Source organism: Nothobranchius furzeri, chromosome 5 (genome assembly GCF_043380555.1).
Source record: "Nothobranchius furzeri strain GRZ-AD chromosome 5, NfurGRZ-RIMD1, whole genome shotgun sequence".
NCBI lineage: Eukaryota > Metazoa > Chordata > Actinopteri > Cyprinodontiformes > Nothobranchiidae > Nothobranchius > Nothobranchius furzeri.
The window spans coordinates 16,803,326-16,825,701 of record NC_091745.1 but is presented as its reverse complement, the minus strand read 5'-3'; the positions used below and the strand labels follow the sequence as shown (position 1 = coordinate 16,825,701).

The window sequence follows — 22,376 nt, the reverse complement described above, 5'->3', positions numbered from 1 at the left end:
TATTTTTCCGAGATTCAATTCAAGTTTTTTTATATAGCGCCAAATCACGACGAGTTGTCTCAAGGCACTTCATATAATAAACATTTGTTATGACCACGGTCATAGGGAAAATTATTTTTGAACTATTCTTTTCTTTAGTGTTATTTTGAGTGTGCAGGTGCCCTCCTAGGATTGGTGGATGATGGCCAGGGGACGTTTGGATTGGAAGATCAGCTGGAGCAAAGCTGTTAAAAGGAGCCTGATGAGATGCAGCTGGGTTCTTCATTCTCCACTCATTCCAATCAGCCACCGCTCTGTGTTTGTGTGATGCCCTTGTGTTTTTGAGACTATTACCTGCCAATCGAGGATTCTGTAGGGGTGAACCACCTTTTTTCTTTGCATTCCTGTTTTCTCCTGTTTTGGATAGTCAGGGAGGTAAGTTTGGTTGTCAGTTATTTCCTTTAAGTTTGTAGGTCAGTTGTCATTCTGAAGTTAGAGGTGTTTTGTTTATTGTTTTAGGCATTGGTTCACCCTGAGTTATTAATCCTCCCTCGTCCACAAAAATAAACAATAATGAACAAGATTCTGCTTCTAGACCTGCAGAAAGAGAAAGAATAGAAAAAAGGGACACAACAACAATACAACAGGAGCAAGCTATCACTGCGTCAACCTGATGATGAAATATAAAATCAACATTGTTTAACTGAACAATCACACGATAATAAATCACAGTGCATTAAGTGGCAATGACAGCCTTAAGACATGTGTTGAATGTGCCCAAGCCTATGTGAGCACCTGTGTGTGTACACGCGCTTGTTTATGTAGGGTTTCTCTATAAAAGCGTCCAATAGAGAGTGTGAGGGGCCACAGATCTGCCCCCCAAAGATGTGTAGGAGACGGCCGGGAGCTCCAAGTCCTAGAGATCCAGGCGCTGTCCCAGAACTCAGGAACCCCAAGGAGACTGTAACCAGAAAGGCCCTTGCCCCCCTCGAGAGGCACAGAGGATCGCCCCCGGGGGCCACAACCAGCAGCCGGCAGAGTCCTGGGAGATGTCAGCGGCAAGCCCACAGGCCCGCCCCCAGCCTCCCACCCCCTAGCCGGCCGAGCCCGGGACCCAGCGACCCGGGACCTAGGGGTGACCACCCCCGCCAGGTCCCAGAAGAGCCCAGGGACCCAGACCCCACCAGGCAGCCACTGGGATTGATCAGGCAGACGCCAAAAATCTTAAACCCCCTGACCCGGAAGCCACGAACACTCAGGCAGACCAAGGCACCACACTCCACACCAGGTGTGGCAGGGGGAGGGGAGACGAAGATCTATATCATCAATAGAAGTCTTAGGAGAAGAGAGGAGTCAAAGGCCCCACCTGACATATACAGTCACACACTCCCTCCCTCATGCTCACACAGGCACATACAACCAAAGACATACAAAAATGCACGCCAGACACCCACTCATGCTTCTCATACACACCCTATTCACTCTGGTCCCAGTACTGCTGCACATAGGGTACAACCATTACCAGTTCCAAGAGTTCGACCCTTTCTAATGGGGTGCTGATGAGCAGGCTCCCCCACCCAACACTGAGCACAGTCTGTCTTTTGAGTCTGTATTAATGGAAAGGAGTTAATTGTAGAATTTCTGGAAACAACGTTTTTGGGACAAGCTCAAGCTCTAGGTCACTTTCCTAAATAAACAAAAGAGACTTTAACACTAAGTCTTGCAAATTAAACGTGTTCAGAAGAATAGCTGTATCAGGGAAGGAAGCCCACTGGTTCTAGTGGAGAGCAGGCATGAGACGGTGGCACTCAGGGGCCCTCTATTGAGGGGGTGGACTGAAGTGACCCTGAATCTAGAGTCTCTTGGACTGTTTAAGACTATAAAATAGTTGACCACACATTTTCCATCTAAATATAACCATTCTAAAATAAATAACATTTTGTAAATATTTTTTCCCAGTTAAATCAAAATATATCTTGCAACACTCTTATTTATTTTAAATGTTGGTCTTTTTCTATTGCTAAGCAACATCTGTATGTATTGCTTTCTTCTGGCAGTTGTCAAAAATGTAATAAAATGAATTTTTACATTAAATTTTCTTTTCTTTTCATGGTATTTTTTTAAATGTTAGAATTTTCATATTTTACGCATTGTTTTACCTTTTAAAACAGTTCTACTCTGTATATTTTATAGGTTTAAAATTAACACTTGCTTGAATACATAGATTCCGAACAAATTTACTGTCTATATGAATTTCTTTTTGCAATTTTAACAACTTGATTAATCAGTATTATCTCTACTTATGTGTAGACTAATCAATACTTTACTTTTTACACGTTTTAAATAACGTTTATTCATGTAGCACCTATGAGCTAAATCAAAAAGAGCTTCACAAATAACATCAAAGTTAAATCATGGTAAATAAAGGACTGAAGGTAATAAATTCATTAAAACAAATGAAAAAAGATCAAACGGATCATTAACAACATACGAGCAAAAGTCATCAAAACAATAAACTATTTTAGCTGCTGATCAGTCGGTCGGTTTTATTCATCGACATATTACACTCAGTGATGTTGCCGAGGTAGGTGAGTTCACGTCTGCAGAATGTGGACCGAGCGCCCTCCAAATATCGCGAGAACTTAGACAGTTCGAGAAGAACGGGTCCAAGCAAGGCATAGCAATGTTCATATTTAGCAGCACCAACAACAACAAGCTTCAGGGAAATGGGCTTTCCGATGTGTGGACTGAGCGAACGCTGAGCTGTGTGTGTGCTTCAGTCGCAGATGATAACACCTGGCTGGGATGAACAGGTTAGGCTTTTACTTCTCCCCATTATAGTGCTGTTGATATAGCTGCTTTAGCTGATTTATTAATAGCTGGTTAGCTGGCTAACGGCTAGCCTAGCTTGTATGTAATCTTTTGCGTTCATTAGCGATGAAATGTTGAGTCTGTGGTGATTTAAGTGACAGCTAACTACAGTCCTGACCAAAGCAAATATAACTAGTTAGTTCCGCCAGACGTGAGTGCTGATAAACAGCACGTTTAAGGTGATGTAAGGGAGCCATTGTTAGCTGGCTAACGTCTGTGAAGAGCTGAATGAGCACACATGATGAAGGCATCTTTAAAATACACAAACAAGCAGTTAGCGGTGAATTGTTACCACCATATGGTGCAGAAAACACTCTTTTTATATTCAGTTAGACATCTTGTATAGATTAGAGATATTACCCAAGCAGCAACGAAAAAAAACGAAAACTTCTTAACATCATAATTTTTTACCCCGCCCCCCAAAAAAAGAATTTTAAAAGTGCTACCGGTGGTGTTTTTATTAATCTACAAAATAGATGCAGTATATGTGTGTAAGCAGTTAGTGGAGTAATCGGTTTAGCACTGAGCAATGTTTTAAAACTAATTCTGTCACAATCCTTTTGACTAAATAGTCATATTTTTTATTTATAACAAAACATCCTGCAACTTAATATTATAAAAGAAGTGTTAAATAATGTAATTCCATCCATTCTTACTGATAAAACCACCCTGTGTACAAGATGAAATTGTGTTTATATTTCTGATTTAAACAGCAAAATATGTAAAGTTATCAAGTAAGAATAATACTGTGGTCATATACTGTAATGTACATTTTTTGACAAACGAATAAATGTTCAAGTTTTTTCTCCTAATCTCCTAATTTTGTTTTTGTTTGTTTTTAGCATGCAGCCTCATCTCTTTGGATGTTCATCTGACGATGACTATGAGACTGACCTTTTAATACAGACATCAAACTTTGCTGCTTTTTTAAGGATCTTCCTTTTTTGCTGACTCAAAATAGTTGATACAAATAAATAATGTAGCACAAATCAAACCCTTGGAGATATTTGACCATTTTAAAACCCATTTTTATGGGTCCAGATCGTTTTTTTTACTTCTGTATTTCAGATGTTGCTGTGCACCACATTTCACTTCACACTGGTGTGTGAATGAGAGGACAGATGTGCCGTGTTTGCCCCAGTCATTTACCCCCAGCTGTGCAATCACGTGAGGTTTATTTTGCATGTTTGAAGTGACCCGACTGAACCGAGTCCCACACATTTCACAAAGATGAACGGCTCTCTTTTAACCCCACCCAGTCCTCGGGCTGCCAACTCCTCTCCATTGCCCCCGTCACCTTCTCCATCTCCATCTCCACCGTCTCCCTCTCTGTTGCCCTTGACCTCCAGGCCTCCCCCCCTCCCGCCTCTGGTGAGCCCACCTCCCCAGGCGCACACACCCTCCCTGTCTGACACCCCCACACCATCCCCCTCTCCTTCCCTGAGCTGGACCGAATTCTGTGAGCTTCACGCCCGCGTTGCAGCCGGCGACTTTGCACGTCACTTTCGGGCATTTCTTCTTGAAAACCCACACTACACAACAGACTCTGCGGCTGCCTTCTGCCGGCGCTTCACCGACCGCTTTGTTCGTCATTTCCAGAGCGAGCTGGAGGGGTCGCTCCCCCAGAGCTGTGCTGCAGGCCATGATGAGATGGTGAGCTGGGCTCCTCCATCAGATGCCACCTCCCTGGAAGAGGAAGCGGTCTCTCCACTGTCGGGCACTGGGGGAGCAGGCCTCCCATGTCCCCCCTCCAACACGGTACGAGCTTCAGCCAAGCTTTTCCCGTCACGGTTGGTGTTGGAGAACAGAGTCAGTGACCGGTTTCAGGATTCTTATGCCCATGGCCATGTCCTGCCACCCTCCTCCTCATCGTCATGCTGCTCTTCTGTGGGGGGTAACAATGGAAGGCGTGAGGAGAAAGGCGTCATGCTCTGTCCTGGGAATGGAGAAGCTCCGGTTGAGGAAGAGGAAGACAGCTGGCTGGGCGTAGCTTCAGTTGGTGAGGATGTTGAGCCAGACGAGCAAGAAGCAGAGTCCTCAGAGGCTGACCATACAGACGCCTCCCACACTCCTCAGCTTCCTCTTACTTCTGTCATTCCTCCACTTGACTCCAAAGGTAACGGTACCCCCAACTCCAAAAACAAACTCAAGAAACGCTTCTCACTGCGCAACGTGGGTCGGAGCGTAAGGGGGAGTGTCCGTGGCATCTTGCACTGGAGGAGCTCCTCCAGTGATGCCAGTCAGAGTCCGCTGCCCTCCAGCTACAGCTACACCATGGGTGTACAGGATGCTAGCCTGGCCTCCAAAAGGACCTCTGGTACTCAGCCCCCTACACCCACCTCCTCCATGCCTGTATCCCTGTCCATGCCCCTCTCCCTTCCTCACTCCTCCTCATCATCTCTGCCCCCCTCATCTTCAAGCAGCGCCACTTCTCTGTCTCTTTCGGAAGCTGCACGTGATCGGAGGAGGAGCAACGGTGAAGGAGGTGAGAAGGACAAGTGGAGCCATCGTTTGGAGAAACTTAGATTGTCACGGTCACCTCCCCCCATTCTTTCACAAACCACCACCAGCTCGCACCCCAACTCCTCCTCGCTGCCTCCAAGCAGTGCAGTCGCTGCCATGGGTCCTCCGAGGAAAGTGGGCCGGCTAGTGCGGGAGGGTGGAGTTAGTGTTAGTTCGTCCAGTGATGAATTAGGTGGAAGCCATGGCTTCTCTGGCTTCTCATTTGCTCTGCTGCACCATGGCACAGACAACAACAACATGGGGACTGCTCCATCATCAGGAGCCCCGGCAGGTCCAATTCAGCCTTTGGCCAGTGGAGGAAACATGCCCTGGAGAGGAGGACGCTGGCATAAGTGTCGTCTGGTTCTCAGAGAGCGAGACCGAGAGGGTGGTGAGCGGGGAGAGGAGTACTACCTTGAATTCTTCATCCCACCCAAAGTAAGCATTTCCTGTTCTTGACACATACAGTTATTACAGTCACGATAATCAACATCTTCTGGTTATCTGGACATTCCCTCCATTAGTCTTTAGTCTAACGTGGTTCCCCGTTTGTCTCCTCAGTCATCGAAGCCTCGGTTGACTGTCCCCTGCTGCTCCATTGTGGATGTGAGGAGCACCACGGCGCTGGAGGTTCCCGACAAAGAGAACACCTTCCTGCTGCAGGTACCAACATGTTCAGCTGTATCTCTTTGTTCAGGAGAAATTCTTTTCGAGGCACTCATGTTTTCTCCACCTGCTGTTTCTGACGTTCGTCTGTCTGATGAGGAGAAACGAAAGATATAACAAAGTTTAAAAAGTCACTTTTGTTCAAATTTGTGTTTTTGTCCCCCCGCATAAATGTTTTTGAGTCGGTATGAAACAATCCATTTTAATGACTTAACAAAGAAAAGCTTAGGAAGAAATCAGTCTACAAACTTCTTTGTTCTTTATGAAGTAAGTTGGTACAAAACCCAAAGTAAAGACTGCAGTTGTATCACACAAGCATTCGAAGAGCTGGTAGTATTCCAGTAAAAAATTATTAGGTATTAATTTTACTGCTTTATCCAAATATTCAAGCACTTTGTAACACTTAGAAAATATCAATACAATTATTTGTTTACATTTGGGAAATGCTCTCAGCCAATCAAATTCTAAGAGTTTAATTTATTATTTTTTTAAATAGAAACAAAACAACATTTCTTTGTCCTTTAGAGTCTCTTCAAAGCTGTTGGACCAAATAGTCAACCTCTTTCTTGAGACAATTAGAAAATTGGATTTCTGATTTTTTTTTTTGTGTGGGGGGGGTTTACGCATTCTCAGCTGGATGGATTGGCGCAGTACGTGATCGAAACACGAGATGCTGTTCAGATGAGAGCCTGGCTGAGTGACATAAGGAACGGCATCTGTCTCAGGTAGACTTGATTCACCAAAGCAAACATGGCAGGCCCACTGTTGAGCTCTCTGGCAGATGTTGGTGTTTGCTTTGAGGTTTATCTGCCTCTGTCTGCAGCGAGCAAGAAGATGCTGAAGGTGTGTGTGGCGGGCCGTTAGACATCAGTGGGACACCTGAGATAGGAGAACGTCTTTCACAAGGTGAGTTGCTGATGTTGTTGTCTCTGTGCCATTTCAGCAACGGGCTTCAGCTCTTGTGTGAAGTCAACAAAAGGCCCTTTTCTACTATCAGAATTTCTGGTTAATTTTACTGGACCTTGACAGCATGCACTTGTCTCCATTTCACTGGGACAGCCTGAAAGGACCATTTTCTGGGTCATTTCAGGGAGCAACCGAGCACCTGAACTGGGGTATGTAATTGGAATTGGCCCAGTAGAGTTGCTGGGTAGGACATATGGTCAACTGATGGTGATTGGTTCCAACGGAGTAGGAAATTATATTGGAAGGCATCACCAAACATTTGTCCAGGGAGAACGGTCTTTGCGATGTATTTCCCACTGTACTCTCTACCTTCATCTACTCCCCCACTTGTCCACACCTGGGCTAACATCATTCAGAATTTATCCATAAGCCCTATCAAATAAAAAAAGTTTAAGCCTAGTCATGAAAATAATCAAGGTGTCTGCCTCATGAATTAAACCTGGGAGCTGGTTCCAAAGGAGAGGAGCCTGATGACTAAAAGATTTGCCTCTCATCCTATTTTTTTAGATATTCTAGGAACCACCAGCAAACCTGCAGTCTGGGAGCAAATTGCTCTGTTAGGAACATATGGAACAATCAGATTAGGCTAAAGGAAGGAAGTCCTGCTGTGTAGGAGTAGCTCTGTACCCTGTTTATAAATTAGACTTCTGATTTCTGTAGTGTGTTATGGGGGAATTGGGGGCTCCTCTCCTCTGATGGACCCTCTCCCACCGGAGCTTCCGCCTCGAGCACCTCTCGATGAACCAGACGGCAGGATTCTTGGGGGAGGTGGGGCTAGTCTAGGCACACCTTTTGCTGAGACGCCAGATGCTACAGGTAAGTCTGGTTTGTATGTTATCTTAGAAAAATGTCAGATTTTATTTAAATGTTATGAAAGCAGTTCAAACTGACCTTCATGTGTCTTGAATCAGAATTGTGCAAATATTGAATAATGTAAGATAGAATTTAGTCAAATAATTATTCTGCTCTTCTCTGAGGCTAAAATTACCAAGAAATTTAGATTTAATTTATTTAAAATTGTCAGTTGTATGTTTTAATTTTGATAAGTTGTCCGTTCTTGCCTAAATGTTTCTTTTAAACATTCAACACATCTACAAATAATGAGGCTCTTGGTCATTGTTGCAAATTTTTTAACATTTTATTTTTTATTTAAAAAAATAAGATCATTTTGAATGAAGTGTTTTGCCTTTCACAGGATCCTTCCTCTTCTCTGACGTGGTGACGGCCGAGGCGGTGGAGCACCCGCTCAGTGAGTGTCAGTGGTTCCACGGTACGCTGTCGCGTCTCAAAGCCGCCCAGTTGGTGCTGGCTGGAGGCCCAGCAAGCCATGGCGTCTTTCTGGTCCGTCAGAGTGAGACAAGACGGGGAGAATACGTCCTCACCTTTAACTTTCAGGGCAAGGCCAAGGTGAGTGCAGAAGTTCCTCTGTAGGCAGCATACATGTGTCACAGTTCATGAAGGAAGAATAATGTGGAACCAGTGACACTGCCGTCCATCCTCGTCTGTTGCTGCAGCTAACTGCACAGCAAACTGGTACCATTTTACAGTACCAGCGAGTTTCTTGACATCACTTGCAGATCACCTAAGGTCAAATATTCCAGCTGAGTAAAGGGCATAAATCCAAGCCACATAAAATAGAAGAATGAGGTAGGGATACACTGATGCATCGGCATTTGATCGTAATCGGCCGATAGCGCCCCTATCGGTTTTGATTGGAGTTTTCAAAATAGATCAAAGCAGACCGATCAGGTAGGGTTGTCACGGTAACCGGTGTAGCGGTAAACCCCGGTAAAAAGAAAAAGTTGACAATAATAATAACCGTCTTGTTTTTTTAAAGAACAATATTATCTCGGTGGGTTTACTGTGGCTGCCGTGTAGGCGCGGTGACCCTTACCAGCATCCGTATCATCTGCTGAAGTTTCCGGCGGCACATGCGCACTTTGTTGTTTACAACCAAAACTTTCTTGAAGCTAAAGCTGAAATAATGGCCAAAGGAGGAGACGGCAGCACTCAGGAGGACATTTTTATCCCTCAAAGAAGACAAAGTGGGAAGTACGGGCATCTTTTGGATATTTGAAGAATGCTGAGGGACAGTTGATAGAAGACGGCTATCCTGTTTGCAGCACGTGCAGAAAAAGTGTCTGTGAAAGGCAGCAACGCTTCAAATCTCATGACACATCTGCGTGACCATCACCCACAACTCTACAGTCAACGCAAGGCAAGCTAACGTTAGCGTTTTAGCTAAAATGCGTGATCCGAGGATTTGGGTTGAGGGAGAATGCAACGAGTCGCTATATAAAGCAGCCGCAGCGCCGCTACCTGCATATAAACCGTGTCGCGGACACCCCCATGTTGAAATGACGCTATGCATTACGGGGCTCCCAGGGGCAGATAAGAGTTGGTCTCTCTCCGAGAATAATTATGAATTTAACAATGATTACTGCCTGATGACATTTTCCCACATCTGCAAAGCTCACTGGAAGGACACAAACCGAGGATGATATTTTCCTGATATAGGGTTTATTACGCAAGTAAGGGTAAAAAAGTATCTGATTAGAAGGCTACTTGAGTACTGAGTATCATCTGATCTAATATTTTTAAAACGATGACATCAAACAGACATAAAATAAGAAGTTATGGGCAAATATTGGTATTTTAAAGACTAAAGGGAAAAAATGTAAACAAATAAACAACATAATTACAAAATAACACATTTTAGGCTAAATTTAGACACAAACTGAGGACAATATTTCCTGACACACAGGGTTTATTTAATGAGTGAAAATGTAGCACGTTTAAAAAAAATACAGCGATAATACTGAAAACCGTGGTAATTTTGGTCACAATAACCGTGAGGTTAAATTTTCACACCGTGACAACCCTAATACAGACCATTTTAGATTAGCTTACATTTCCTTTATTGCCAGATTATGTAGTTTGTAGCACTCATTAAAATGTTGTAGAAAATTTCTGGCCAATCCACGTGATCGGTATCAGTGATCAGCATTCTTTGATATCGGTATCGGTGATTGGCAACAAAAAACCTGATCGGTGCATCTCTAGAATGAGAGCAAAATAACCAGATGGAGACCTCGTGGGCTTGAGAACAGTTTAAAATCAACTGTTAAACACCCAGATGGGCTTTGTTAATGTGGATAATCTGAAACTGTGACACATGTGCTGCTGTCTTGTGTAAGATATTCTGTTTAAGGAACTTTCAGAACTTGTATTGTTGGCGTTTTCTATTAAGGATATATTTTTACTATAAGACATTTGTTACACTAAATGCGGTTCTATGCTTGTAAGAAAAAATAAGAGCATAGTTTTATAAAAGTGAGCATTTTTTTTTCAAGAAAAATTCCTAATGAAAATAAAACTATTTCTAATGTTCTGCAAGGAGTGTAATAGGGAGCCAGAAGCTGGTTTTTGAAGGGCACTACTCGGAGTAACTCGGATTTCCGCAGCTCGGCCTGACCACGTTTTCCCAGAGCACGGTTCTTTATTTTCCTTCTACTTTTACCCAATCTTTAGTCTCTGCTCCGTAGAGGTTTCTGGAAAGGCTCAGTCAGGCCAGCATCACCACTGTGGTCACTGATTGGCTAGGGGGCGGAGTCACTGGTTACGCAGGAGTTTTTGCCGGCAGCCTTTTCCTGGTTCAGAGTCTGACAAAAAGCCATAAAGCTGAGCAGGATGTCCAGCAACACCACCATTTTTCTGCTGAGTTGTGTTTGTGTGGAGTGTACAGGTTACCTACTGTTTACTGACCCCCTCGTGCCATTTAGTCATGAGTGAAGAGGTTCTGATTAACCAGTTGTATCAGAAACTATGAAAACATGATCAAAATAAGATGGTGTTGTTCAAATTTTATGGTTGTTTAGGGAGGGTAAAGCAGACACTTCTCTACTTTCTGCTCAAGCTCTAAATGTTAACTTTTGAATCATTTCACGTGTCAATCTGCTGCCATTTTGATCAGATTTTCATTAGTTCTCACAAGACCTTTGGTATAATTTTGTTCATGTGCTCATCCGTCTTTGTCCTGCTCAATTAAACATCAGGTTCTTTCTGTATATTATTAATTCGTCTGTTCTCCCCCCCACCAGCACCTCCGCCTGTCCCTGAATGAGGACGGTCAGTGCCGAGTGCAGCACCTCTGGTTCCAGTCTATCTTCGACATGTTGGAGCATTTCCGGGTGCACCCGATTCCCTTGGAGTCCGGCGGTGCGTCTGATGTCACGCTCATCAGCTTCGTGGGCGCCACCGCAGTTCGGCAGCCAGGTGGGACTCTGACTAAGCCTCAGCTACTGGCTTTTGGACTGTGGTCAGCTGTTTTAGGAAGATGTTGCCAACTTTAAAGACTAATTATCAGTCTAATTAACCTTAATTTTGTTAATACATTTGTATTTTATTAAACTTTAGCTTGTGAGGCTGCAGAGGCACTGAAATCTGTAAAGACATGTAAACAAATTGATAAAAGGATGTGAATTAATCAGTAAATAATTCCAGGTTTCTTCAGAAACATACACGAGGTGAAACACTGCACTGTTAATTGAAAGTGGTTAAAATTTCTGTAGCTGGAATGGATGCAAATCGGGGCTGACGGGGCCTTTAATTTATCTGCAGGACATTTTTAGTTGTGGTGATGTGAAAAGATCGTGTGCAGTAAAAGGTCTGTTTTCCAAGTTAAACCTCAGTAATAAGATTTGATTAAAAGTTTTGTTGAAATTAAAATAAAATAAATAACCAGTGGTCATGACCATGAGCAGATCAGGAAACAAAAAACAACTTAAATTATGTGGATGACAAATAAGACAAAAATGATAGTTTTAATATTAGATGATAATGAAATATCTATTTGAAAATAATATTGTGACACTTCAGTATGGGGAAAAAACAGCCATGTTTAGTGAGTGACTTCTGAATCAGGTGGTCCAGCACCTGTAACGATCAACAGAGACTGAACCTGGACAGGTGTGAGTGGGCTCTTTACATGTGTGCTTCTGCATGTTGTTTAGACACAAGATTGGAGCAAAATCACATCACTTCCTGCTCCATCAAATGGCCCCGTCCCATTTTGGGTGAAACATGGAGTGAATGTGCTGGAATTAACAGTGACTACGTTTACATGCAGCCAATGTCCGGGTTAGGATCGGGTTAAGGTCGGTATTCGGGTTTCTGAGTTGATCAGAATAACCCGTTTACAAGCATAAATGGAAAGAGTTACCTCTAACTTGCATAACCCGATGTAAATGCTGACGTTGGGGTAGCGTCCGGACGTATGGACTACGTCAAGACGCAATATGCTTGTATATTTCGCTGTCTCTGTACTTTCGGCCGTCAACAAAAGACATAATGTTCATACTTTTCACCAGACCGATGAAGACAGAGGTTTCCTCGTCACTCCAAAAGTGTGGTGCTGTGCCGCGACTCGCCATGTTGCTCCCAACTTGTTGTTTACTTCCGGTGTTCTGGCGCATACAAGACGTCTCGCTACTCAAAAGACCAAGATTCCTTGCGAACAGAGCATGCGCAGAACACACACTTTGATGGGGATATCCCGGTATGCGTTTACACGACCAAACATTCGGGTTAGACAAGGGTTACCCCAGGTGTAGTAACCGGGTTATGAGCATATCCGGGTTTTTGGCGGTGTTTACACGGCCGTGCGGAACCGGGTTATTGTGAATATTCGGGTTTTAAAAGGGTTACTGGCTGCATGTAAACGCACTCACTGATGTTGTGCCTAAAAGGCTCGGTTCTGTTTTGCACAGGAGGAACGGAAATAGTTTGTTTCCTTCATTAAAGCAAAGGTTCAATAAATAAACAATAAAACCCGTTCTTTAACAAATATGTGGCGAGCATGAGGAAAGCCATTAGGTGGCGATGAGTGACCTACTGAACTTAAGTTTATTTTATAAAAATGTTCTGGTGCTCACTGATGTGGTCACTCACAATAAACACATGTCTCCCAAACAGGCGGTTTAATTTGGGCAATTCTTAACAAATGCCTCAGAAGTTTGTTTACGATCCAAGTGGAAGGGTGTTCTCAGCCAAGATGGAGCAGCGCTGTTGCCCAGGGGCTGAAAACCTGGATGTGTTGCTCCAATCAGTTCTGCATGATCCAACCCTTCTGAGTCTCATGAAGCCACATCTCATCCTGCTGGTCTCAGTAATCTGGACCACATCAGTCCTGAGTCCTGGAACAGGAGACGCCTGGACTTCTTTGTTGTTTCCTAAACCAGCTGCAGCTCTGTTGATGTGGCTGAACTCTACTTTTCTCATTAAGACATGTGCAAGGATAGCCAGTAGGTGATGCTGTTTGGTTTATTTTATAGCTAATCAGGGAAGATTTTTATTTTCAGATAATTCCAATAAAGGATTCCAACATGCTGGTAACTTCTTACAGGAGCAAGGGTTTGTCTGAGATGATATCTGTTGGATAACTAAACAGGAAGTCCAGTCACCTTCTACTCACGTCCTCAGGATTCACATCTCATATTTTTGTCCATACAGCTAATATTCATCTGCCTCATCAATTTTTCCACATTTCCTACATGAGACGATGTAAATCCAGTGATATTTCCCTCTGAAGCTTCTGACTTTGATCAGATATGAGTAAAGAAGCTCTCTGATGCGACTCCTGACTGTTTAGTTTCAACCCAGCAGCTTTCCCATCTGTGTAACCCATCAGTGCTCTGACCTCTCTGTTGTTGTCTTGTTGTATCCGTTGGCTCATCCCTTGCAGGCCGCGACAGGGCAGGCAGTCGGCCTGCAGTCTGTGATGTCATCACCACGCGCCATCCCGACTCTCCATCAACCCCCATCTCTGACTGTGTGTAAGTGCGACCGGACTATGCTGAGAGAGGATGAGTGTGTGGCAGTGAGTGACTGAGGAGGACACATTTGTCATTTAATCAAGACTGGTGATGTCTGAACCAACTAAACAAAACATCAGTTTGCTTTTAGCAGAGCAGGATTCAGCTCTGAACCAATCAGGTCAGACTTTCCTGCCCCACTGGAGCTGTTTATAACAGAGCAGAGTCCGTATGTGGGAAACGGTACTCTTGGGTTTTATGGCTGTTAAAGGATTTATTTAATTTTAAAGGCAGATTTTAATTAGTGTGAGCAAAAGAGGGTCTAAAGAAATGTATTTTTTCATTTCTACTTTGTCTTGTGTTGAAAATATGGAACTTCAAAAAAAACTTTTAAAGACAAAGTTCACTGGAAAACCATTGTTTATTTGTTATTTGTGAAATACAATCAGTCACTCTGGGTTTCACATGCAGGCTAAATATAAAAATAGTCCTGTATCGCTAGTGCCTGCATTACCCACCAGGAGAAGATGGACGGAAGTGCTTGGAGTATAAATGCCAGTCAATTCAACTTCATTGTAAGTTACCATTCATGGACTCGCCCACCTTGGCTAGAGGAAGACTGCTGATTTAGTGTTCAGAAGATGGCGGCGCACGTCTTGGCTAGTAGAAGCTAACTGTTAGCATTAGCAACTCCACAACAGAGCAGAACTCCTTCAAGCTTGTGTTATTTGTGGAGATAAGACATCAGCGAGTCAGTGTTACCCGTCTAGGAGGGCCAGGTTGTAACATAAAAATGGCTCAATCTTCCACCAGTTCCAAACCACCACAGCAGAATTCCGAGTACAATAATTTATTCACAAGATCAAGGCGATGAACTAAGGACGAGGGAGGATTAATAACTCAGGGTGAACCAATGCCTAAAACAATAAACAAAACACCTCTAACTTCAGAGTGACAACTGACCTACAAGCTTAAAGGAAATAACTGACAGCCAAACTTACCTTCCTGACTATCCAAAACAGGAGAAAACAGGAATGCAAAGAAAAAAGGCGGTTCACCCCTACAGAATCCTCAAATGGCAGGTAATAGTCACAAAAACACAAGGGCATCACACAAACACAGAGCATCAAGTGGTGGCTGATTGGAATGAGTGGAGAATGAAGAACCCAGCTGCATCTCATCAGGCTCCTTTTAACAGCTTTGCTCCAGCTGATCTTCCAATCCAAACGTCCCCTGGCCATCATCCACCAATCCTAGGAGGGCACCTGCACACTCAAAATAACACTTAAAAAAAAAAATAAAAGTACAAAAACAGAAGAAATAATGTTCCTTATGACCGTGGTCATAACACACAGTCACATTGCTGTTAGCCAATCAGAGGCGAGGTGTCAGAATATCAGGAAGTAAGACTCCAAATCCTGCCGTGTCCAGCTCACCTTCACTCTGGTTCACTTCTATTTACTGAAACAGGAGTGCCAGAGCTTTCCCCCCCACAGAGAATGACACAAGACATTTATTTATACTTGAGACCACTGCATATGCTTAGAAAATTGAGTGAGAGAACTTGGTCTTTAAAATTGAGTGAGAGAACTTGGTCTTTAAAACATAATAAAAATTCATCTTTAGGACGTTAAGGAGATGGATATTAATCCTAATATAAATCTGTTCTAAATTTAACTTTAAGCCAGTGACAAAAATTAGGAAAATAAAACATCCTTATTATAAAAATGGAAAATAAATTAGACAATTGTTTAAGTAACAAATGCACTGACTGGTTTTTATGGGTTAATATTGGTGTCGGTGAGATTTCATTTTTGAAAATTCTCAAATTAATTTGACTAACGAGTTTATGGCTGGATTGTGAAAACTGTTGCATGTCTGACACTTGAGAATATCTGATATTGTCACCGTGGCCGGGTTAGACAAAAGGTGTGTTTCCACTGTCGGAACTTCAGGGTAAATTTACAGAAACTTCCCGACATGCACATCTCAACTTGATCGAGCCAGCTGAACAGCCATTTTTCAGGCCATTTTCGGTAACTTTGTGAGTACCTGGTGAGGGATAGGTACTCGGAATGGCCTGGTAAAGTTGCTAAGTGGACCTTTTGGTTAACTCGTGCTAATTGGTTGTAGCTCAGTAGGGAAGGGCATCAGCAGACGCCATTCAAAAATGCTTTTTCACAGGTTTGCCTTTTTCAGCAAAACCTCTGAGGTAGAATGCTGCATGTAACCTTCGAGCTTCCTTTCCTCTTATCTTTTCTGATTTATGGAAGCTTCCATGTTTTATGACCACATTGTACCAAATGCAGATATATTTTTTTCAGGTAGACTGAACTGGAAATCAGCAGCAGGCGTCTTAAGAAAAAGTCTTTAAAGTGAAATGTGAAGCAATGAGGACAGATCCGAACCCTTGTGCTAAATTCAGGTCCCTGCTTACCTTTGGAGAAGTCCCGTTTTGTCAAACTCCAGATTTTGAATCTGGAGGTTTCTTGTCTAGTTCTGCGTTCTGCCCTATCAGCTCTAAAACCTTTATTATTTAGGACCAAACATTTAAGTCGATCTAGATTGATCTAATAAGCTGGGATCCTTTATTCTAGTTTACGTGTACGTTAGAAAATCAAGCTCTCAAATGTTCATTCCACTCCTGTACCGTAGGTGGCAACATGCGCGGGTTGGCAGTCTTCCGGTTAGCTTATAGGGAGCCTAAGTCTCCTCCCTTTCCGGTTGGCTCATGGGTCCCCGCAAGAACGAAAAAATGAATGCAAGTCAACGGGGCAGTAAGAGATATCCGCTTTGCCTTACGCCCTGGATCGCGCATACATGTGTTGTACTTCTATTCAAATGAAAACTACTGATGGGTGTTTCGAGCACGCCAGTCACTTACTTTGAGATTTATCGCTTGTAAAAGTTCGTAATTAGCATGACTAGGTTCGTGGCATAATATGACGTCACCACATAATCTCCTCTCCCCTAGCGCAGCGGCTACTTACCACACGGCCGGGTTATTGGTGGTCCTTTCCTCCTGAAGGAAGGATTTGAAGTTTGCTGAACTTACAGCCATTTTCCGTCTGTTTTTCTCCGTGTCTGGTTCGATGACGTCACTTTGGCGATGCGCATTTGTAGTCCTGGACTTATTTTCACACACAACCTAAAATAACGTTACCCCCGTTCAAAAATGAGCGTGTTCTTGGTATAAAAATGTCTAAAATTCATGGACATCATGTGTGAAATTCATAGCACATAGCAAACAGAATTAAAAACAACAGCGTGTTTAGCCCCATTGACTTGCATTCATTTTTTCGTCCTTCTGAGGACCCACGATGCGGAAGTAGATGGGCGTGGCCTAGGTTCCCTTTAGCAACTTAAAGTAATCAAACGCTGGTGAGAGTGAAGCAGGCAAAGTTAAAGAGGATGTTCACAATGACCACAAACGGACAACAACGCTGCAGCACAGCTCATTCGGTGCGTACTGTACTGTGTGATGGTGTTACGCATGTTACTTAGTGGCGATGATCTAATCAGATGGCCGCTTCTGCGGTCTCGTCACTTCCAGAAGTTACCGGTATCAGCTCAACTGAGCTGTTTACATCCAGATGCAGCTTGTTTCCTTCCTACCGCATTATCTGCTGGAGATCGTTGTGGGATGAAGATGGAGCCCCAGGTGTTTGTTTTTGTTCAGTTGTTTCCATGAAGTCCATCATCACAAGGCTCTTTCACCAAACCTGACTCTTTCATTTCATTCTCCAACCTCTTACCCTCCTGTCTTCTGACTCCTCCTCTCCTCGCCGCCTCCTTCCTTCATTTACACTGATTTTCTGACCTCTCCCGCTTCTCTTGGTAGACTTGACCAGCAGACCCCGTAGTCCACCTCAGCCTCCTCCTCTACCACCAGGACGCCCGCCTCCACCAACTCCACCCCAGGAAAGAGGAAATGAGCCAGAGCTGGGAGCAACAGGAGGAGCAGCAACAGGAACTGGAGGGGGAGGAGCAGCAGCAGCAGTAGGAGGGGGAGGAGGAGTGTCTGCAGGGATGGTGGCAGCCACAGCAGCTGCAGCTGCAACACCAGGAGGAGGAGGTGCCAGCAGTGGAGGGGGAGTAGAGGACTGGGAAGACAGGGACACTCCTCTTCGCCAGTTGGAAGCTGTAGAGGGTGAAGAGAGGGAGGGTGCAAGGGCCCCTCGAGCCATCGATAACCAGTACTCCTTCTACTGATGGAGTGGCAGCCGGGAGGAGGTGGAGGAAGAGGATGTTTGTGTGGTTTTGTGTGTGAGAAAGTGAGATTGGAAGAGGCGGCGTATGTCATAGCCATTCATAACCAGTATTTTTATTTTGCTAGTGAAGAGGAGGAGGTGTAAAAGTACTAACACTATACGAGACTGAGAGAGGGCCGGTGGGAGCAGCTTTACAACACTAACTAGCCGTACATTTCTTTACTTTTTTAGCCAGATAAGCTTTGTTTTGCCGGTGCGCCTCTCAGAAAACTCTTCATCCTAGATGAGGACTCTGGAGTCAGCAGACCTGATACCTCACAGTGGTCCTGCCAAGACAGCACATGTTAGTCAGAGGCCAAACACTCTACAGATGTTTCTACTGTGGCAGAGAGACCCAAAACGTTACACCTACACTGAGCCGCGGTGGTGATGCTCCTCAGAAACCGCTTCAGGTCACCACGCAAACACCACTTCTCATGGGCTCGACACACGGGAGGCGACAAACGACCGCGATCAGCGAAATTTGTTGCCGTCGCTTTTATTACCTGACACACGGGAGGCGATCCACGGCAGCGGCCAGCGGCAAAACCGTCTACGCGTTCTGTTCCATGGTGAAATCGAATCTTCCGTTGTTTTGATTGGCTGTGTCAGGTTGGAGGTAATTGAGGTTATTTAAGCGGTTCAGAGTTAATAAAGTGGTAGATATGTTTCACAAGGTGCTGCTCGAGTTACTTCTGATTTTACTATAAAACATAATAATAATCAACTTCTCCTTCATGTTTGCTCGGAGATGTATGGAGCATCCTGTCCGCTCATTGGTCAGTGAATGAAACCTCGGTTGATTGGTCCTCGTCCGAGCGACAGCGATGAAAAGTTGAAAATGTTTCAACTTTCTGGGATTGCGTCGCTGGGTTGCCTGTGCACGACATGTGCACGAGCGCAAAATTTGACGCGTGTTTTTCGCGTTTCGCTTGGTAGGAGGGAGACCCGCGATTATCGCTTTGTCGCGCATGTCTCATTGAAAATGAATGGAGGAGAGGCGATGTAGCCTCCCGTGTGTCGAGCCCATTACTCTGAGGATGAGTAACAAGGCTCAAACTCCCAATCCATGCCTCATTTCTACGTTTCCTAGACTTTTGTCTTCATCGGTACTAATCCAGCTGTTCTGAAGGTCTTCCAGTTTCATTTTTGGGAGAATTTGGCTGATGTTTTTTAGTTCGTTTCAGTTTTTGTTTCAGATTATTGATGGATTTTCAAATCCTTTGTGTGTGTGGAGAGTTAATTTTTTTGTTTAAGACTAGTTTCCACCTCAGAACAATGCTGCTGATTGCTAAGTTTCCAGCTTATGGCTTTGGACTATAAAGAATAGAACAGCAGCCCAAATCCAAAGAGGAACTTTAGACCCTCATAAAGTCTGGAGACCTACTGATCTAGATTACCAAGGTCTGGCTGCTGGTTAGGAAATTCTAAAGAAATGAGGACTGGATCTGGAGTTTAATCCATAAGAGTTCACAATGTTTACAATATTTAATAGTTTTTTTCTCTTTTAGATATTTGAATTGCTAAATGGGTTTGTGGTCTCCTTTAGTCAGAATACTTTTATCTGTTCATAGAAACAACTAAACTTCAGTTTAATAATTCAAATAAAGATGTGAAAAATACACAGAAATGTAAAAAGTGAGAGAGAAAATGGATTTCCATCCTCCAGAAGGACAAATGCATTTAAAAAACGTCAAATATACAAATAATAAAACCCTCTGAAATAAATAGGAAACTTGGCTCTGAGCTGCCAGCTGAAATAAGGCATGGCAGCTTTATTTGTATGAATACATACACAGGGGCAATTCAGTGTGCTTTCCAGTAGCGAGAATAATGTAACGTTAAAATCAGCGTGACGGCACAATTGAAACAAATTTCAGATTTAAGAATCAGAAAAAGGAAAAAGTTAAAAGGTGGGCGATTACAGTGCAGAGGGTAATTAAATAGGCTGATGAATACATGAAAGTTTTCCGTTTTGATTTAAAAGTTACTAGAGTTGGGGCTCATTTGAGGTCATGAGGAAGCTGATTCCATGTGTGAGCAGCTTCACCCTGTTTGGTTCTGACCCGAGTTTCTACCGGCCGACAAGACCATTCCTGTGAGCGGACGAGTTTAACTGAAATAAAGCGTTTTATTTCTGGGTATAAATTCAGGCTATAACTCATATTTAAGATGAATGACATCTCACTAGAGCCAACAGTAATATTTATTATACACTGAGCCTACCTTTGCTCTCATAGGTTTACAATAGCATGATATGGAACCTTTAAAATAGGAGCATCAGCAGAACTTATGCTCACCAATTTCTTTGTTACTGTTCAGAAATCTGAAACTGTTCCATCTTTGTCTTTTTCAGAAACATCTGAATTTTCTGGCTCTCTCAGACGGCATTTGATTAAACAAGCTTCATCTGTTTTTACATGAATATTCACGGATCCAGAACCAGTAAATCTGGTTTAACTCCGAGTTACCCTCCAGCTCAGAGATCTGAGTGTAAGTGAGTTAATCTGGAGATAACCTGGTCTCTCAGGCTGGTGATCCAATTTGTTATACACGACTCAATTAAACCTGTGAACTCTTCATAGAGTTGGTTTTATTGATTTGATTTGATAAAACTTTTAACATTTCAAGGATTTACTCATAAATGAAGTTAATTATTACAAATGATATTACCAATTAAAACCATGCAGTCACTTTTAAGTATGAGTAAATCATCACTCCCTATTTTGATCAAGTTCTTTGGTATATTTAAAATTAAATAAAAAGGTCAAGAGATAAATGTTTTAAGGGCTTTGACTATTTAAATTTACTGGAAAAGATTTGAGTTTTATACTTTTGCTCATTTAAGATGACACATTTTTTACACCACACCCACGAATGTTTGACCATTGTGAGGAAAAATAAAATGTGGCGTGTTGACGTTGGACAGTGTGTTAACGTTTTGGGTCTGCAGTAGGAAGGAAACCTTTACCTCAGACTCACTCAGCAGCATCTCTCAGTACTGATATATGTCTCTCCTCTGTTTCTGACTCACACAAACCCTCAAGAGCAGAGCTGTGCTTTCTTTCAGAGAGAAACGATAAAATAATGGAAATAATAGTAATAACGATGGTCAGAATATTAGTATTAAATGTGTTTTTGACACTTGTTTTTTATTTTGTATGCCTACTCTATGTAACACTTATTCCAACTCCATCTCAGTTGAAATGTCTTTGTGCCTTTTTTATTTTGGGGATGAAAAGAAGGAAAATGGTTAAAAGGTTTTTTTTTTTCTTATTTTCACTGTGACAGTTTTCCCTCACTGTTCATGTGTTCTCCTCCTCGAACTCATCCTGCATTCATCAGGAGTAAAAAATAATCTAGCAGAAAATGTTGATAGCTACTTTTTTCTAGTTGTGCCTTTCTCTGTGTGTGTCTGGTCATCAGCCCGTCTCGGTTTAGATCTCCGTGTAGCTGACCTGCTCGTTTCTGAAGGACTTTTCTTTGCTCGTCATGTATTTGTCTCCATGCACATTTTAACCTCTGGTCTTCATGTTCTGTGTCCTTTTCTCATTTTAAAAACTCTCTGTGCCTTTCTCTGTCTTTTCTCTCTTTGCTGGGACCGTGTGTTGAGGGCAGACAGAACTTTCTGTCCTACCTGTGTGGTTAGTTTCAGGTACTACATTGAATTTAATGATAATGATATAATATAAATATAGTGAAACATTCAGCTTGGTTTAATGTGGTGATTTATTGCTTTACTCCTGTTCAAAAGGCTGAACAGAGGCTCCTGGCTGGGCCTGACCCATCACTCCCACCAGTGAGTGCTGCATCAGTGTGAAAGCCTGGTTGGCCCAGGGGGGTATAGCAGCAGATGAAAAGCCGTACATGGGGTGATATCTCGAAACATCTCAGCTCTTGCTACCTCACCAAGGGAATCCTCGTGTTTGGGATTCGGGGGCAACGCAGACGTTTAGACTTAGACATTTCTTGGAAAATTTATTTTATTTTACCTTTTTTTTCCCCCGTGTCCTGTCTGGCTGTGAAGCGAACAGAATTGATGTCTGAATGCTGGTGACAAGCTTTAAAGATTTACTCTCAGGTGGAGCATCAAAGCTTCTGCTTTTAATGTCACGCCTGATACTTAAAACTTTGTTATTGTTTTTGAATGCTTTATAATTCCGACCAGACACTGAGACAGAGATGAAAGAGAAAGGAAGAGAAAAAAGGTGTGTGTGTGTGTGTGTGGGGGGGGGGGGGGGAGTCCTCTTTCATAGAGAAATGATCAAATTAAACTCCCTGACCCGGGAGACACGACGCAGGCAGACCAAGACACCACACTCCTAACCAG

At 43.1% G+C, this 22,376-nt stretch overlaps 1 protein-coding gene across 2 annotated transcripts; it reads left to right on the top strand.

The window, feature by feature from the left end:
- The first annotated feature begins 3,872 nt into the window (after positions 1 to 3,872).
- sh2b1 (SH2B adaptor protein 1) lies at positions 3,873 to 18,212 on the top strand. 2 transcript variants are annotated; one of them, XM_015941025.3, is made up of 9 exons: positions 3,873 to 5,790; positions 5,914 to 6,015; positions 6,652 to 6,743; positions 6,842 to 6,924; positions 7,645 to 7,800; positions 8,180 to 8,391; positions 11,085 to 11,259; positions 13,727 to 13,817; positions 17,638 to 17,945. In XM_015941025.3, exons 1-9 carry the CDS (start codon positions 4,081 to 4,083, stop codon positions 17,657 to 17,659), a joined length of 2,643 nt encoding a protein of 880 aa, XP_015796511.1. In that variant the 5' UTR covers positions 3,873 to 4,080; the 3' UTR covers positions 17,660 to 17,945. The 2 variants fall into 2 exon arrangements, with proteins under 2 accessions (XP_015796511.1, XP_015796510.3); XM_015941024.3 differs by lacking the exon at positions 13,727 to 13,817 and having other exon boundaries at positions 17,638 to 18,212.
- Positions 18,213 to 22,376: the final 4,164 nt, after the last annotated feature.

Bases quoted from the DNA above. Each gene is read 5' to 3' on its own strand.
- sh2b1 (XM_015941024.3), top strand. From the start codon at position 4,081: ATGAACGGCTCTCTTTTAACCCCACCCAGTCCTCGGGCTGCCAACTCC. The intron at 8,392-11,084 runs GTGAGTGCAGAA...CCCCCCCACCAG, and splicing joins ACTTTCAGGGCAAGGCCAAG to CACCTCCGCCTGTCCCTGAA. The intron at 11,260-17,637 runs GTGGGACTCTGA...TTCTCTTGGTAG, and splicing joins CACCGCAGTTCGGCAGCCAG to ACTTGACCAGCAGACCCCGT.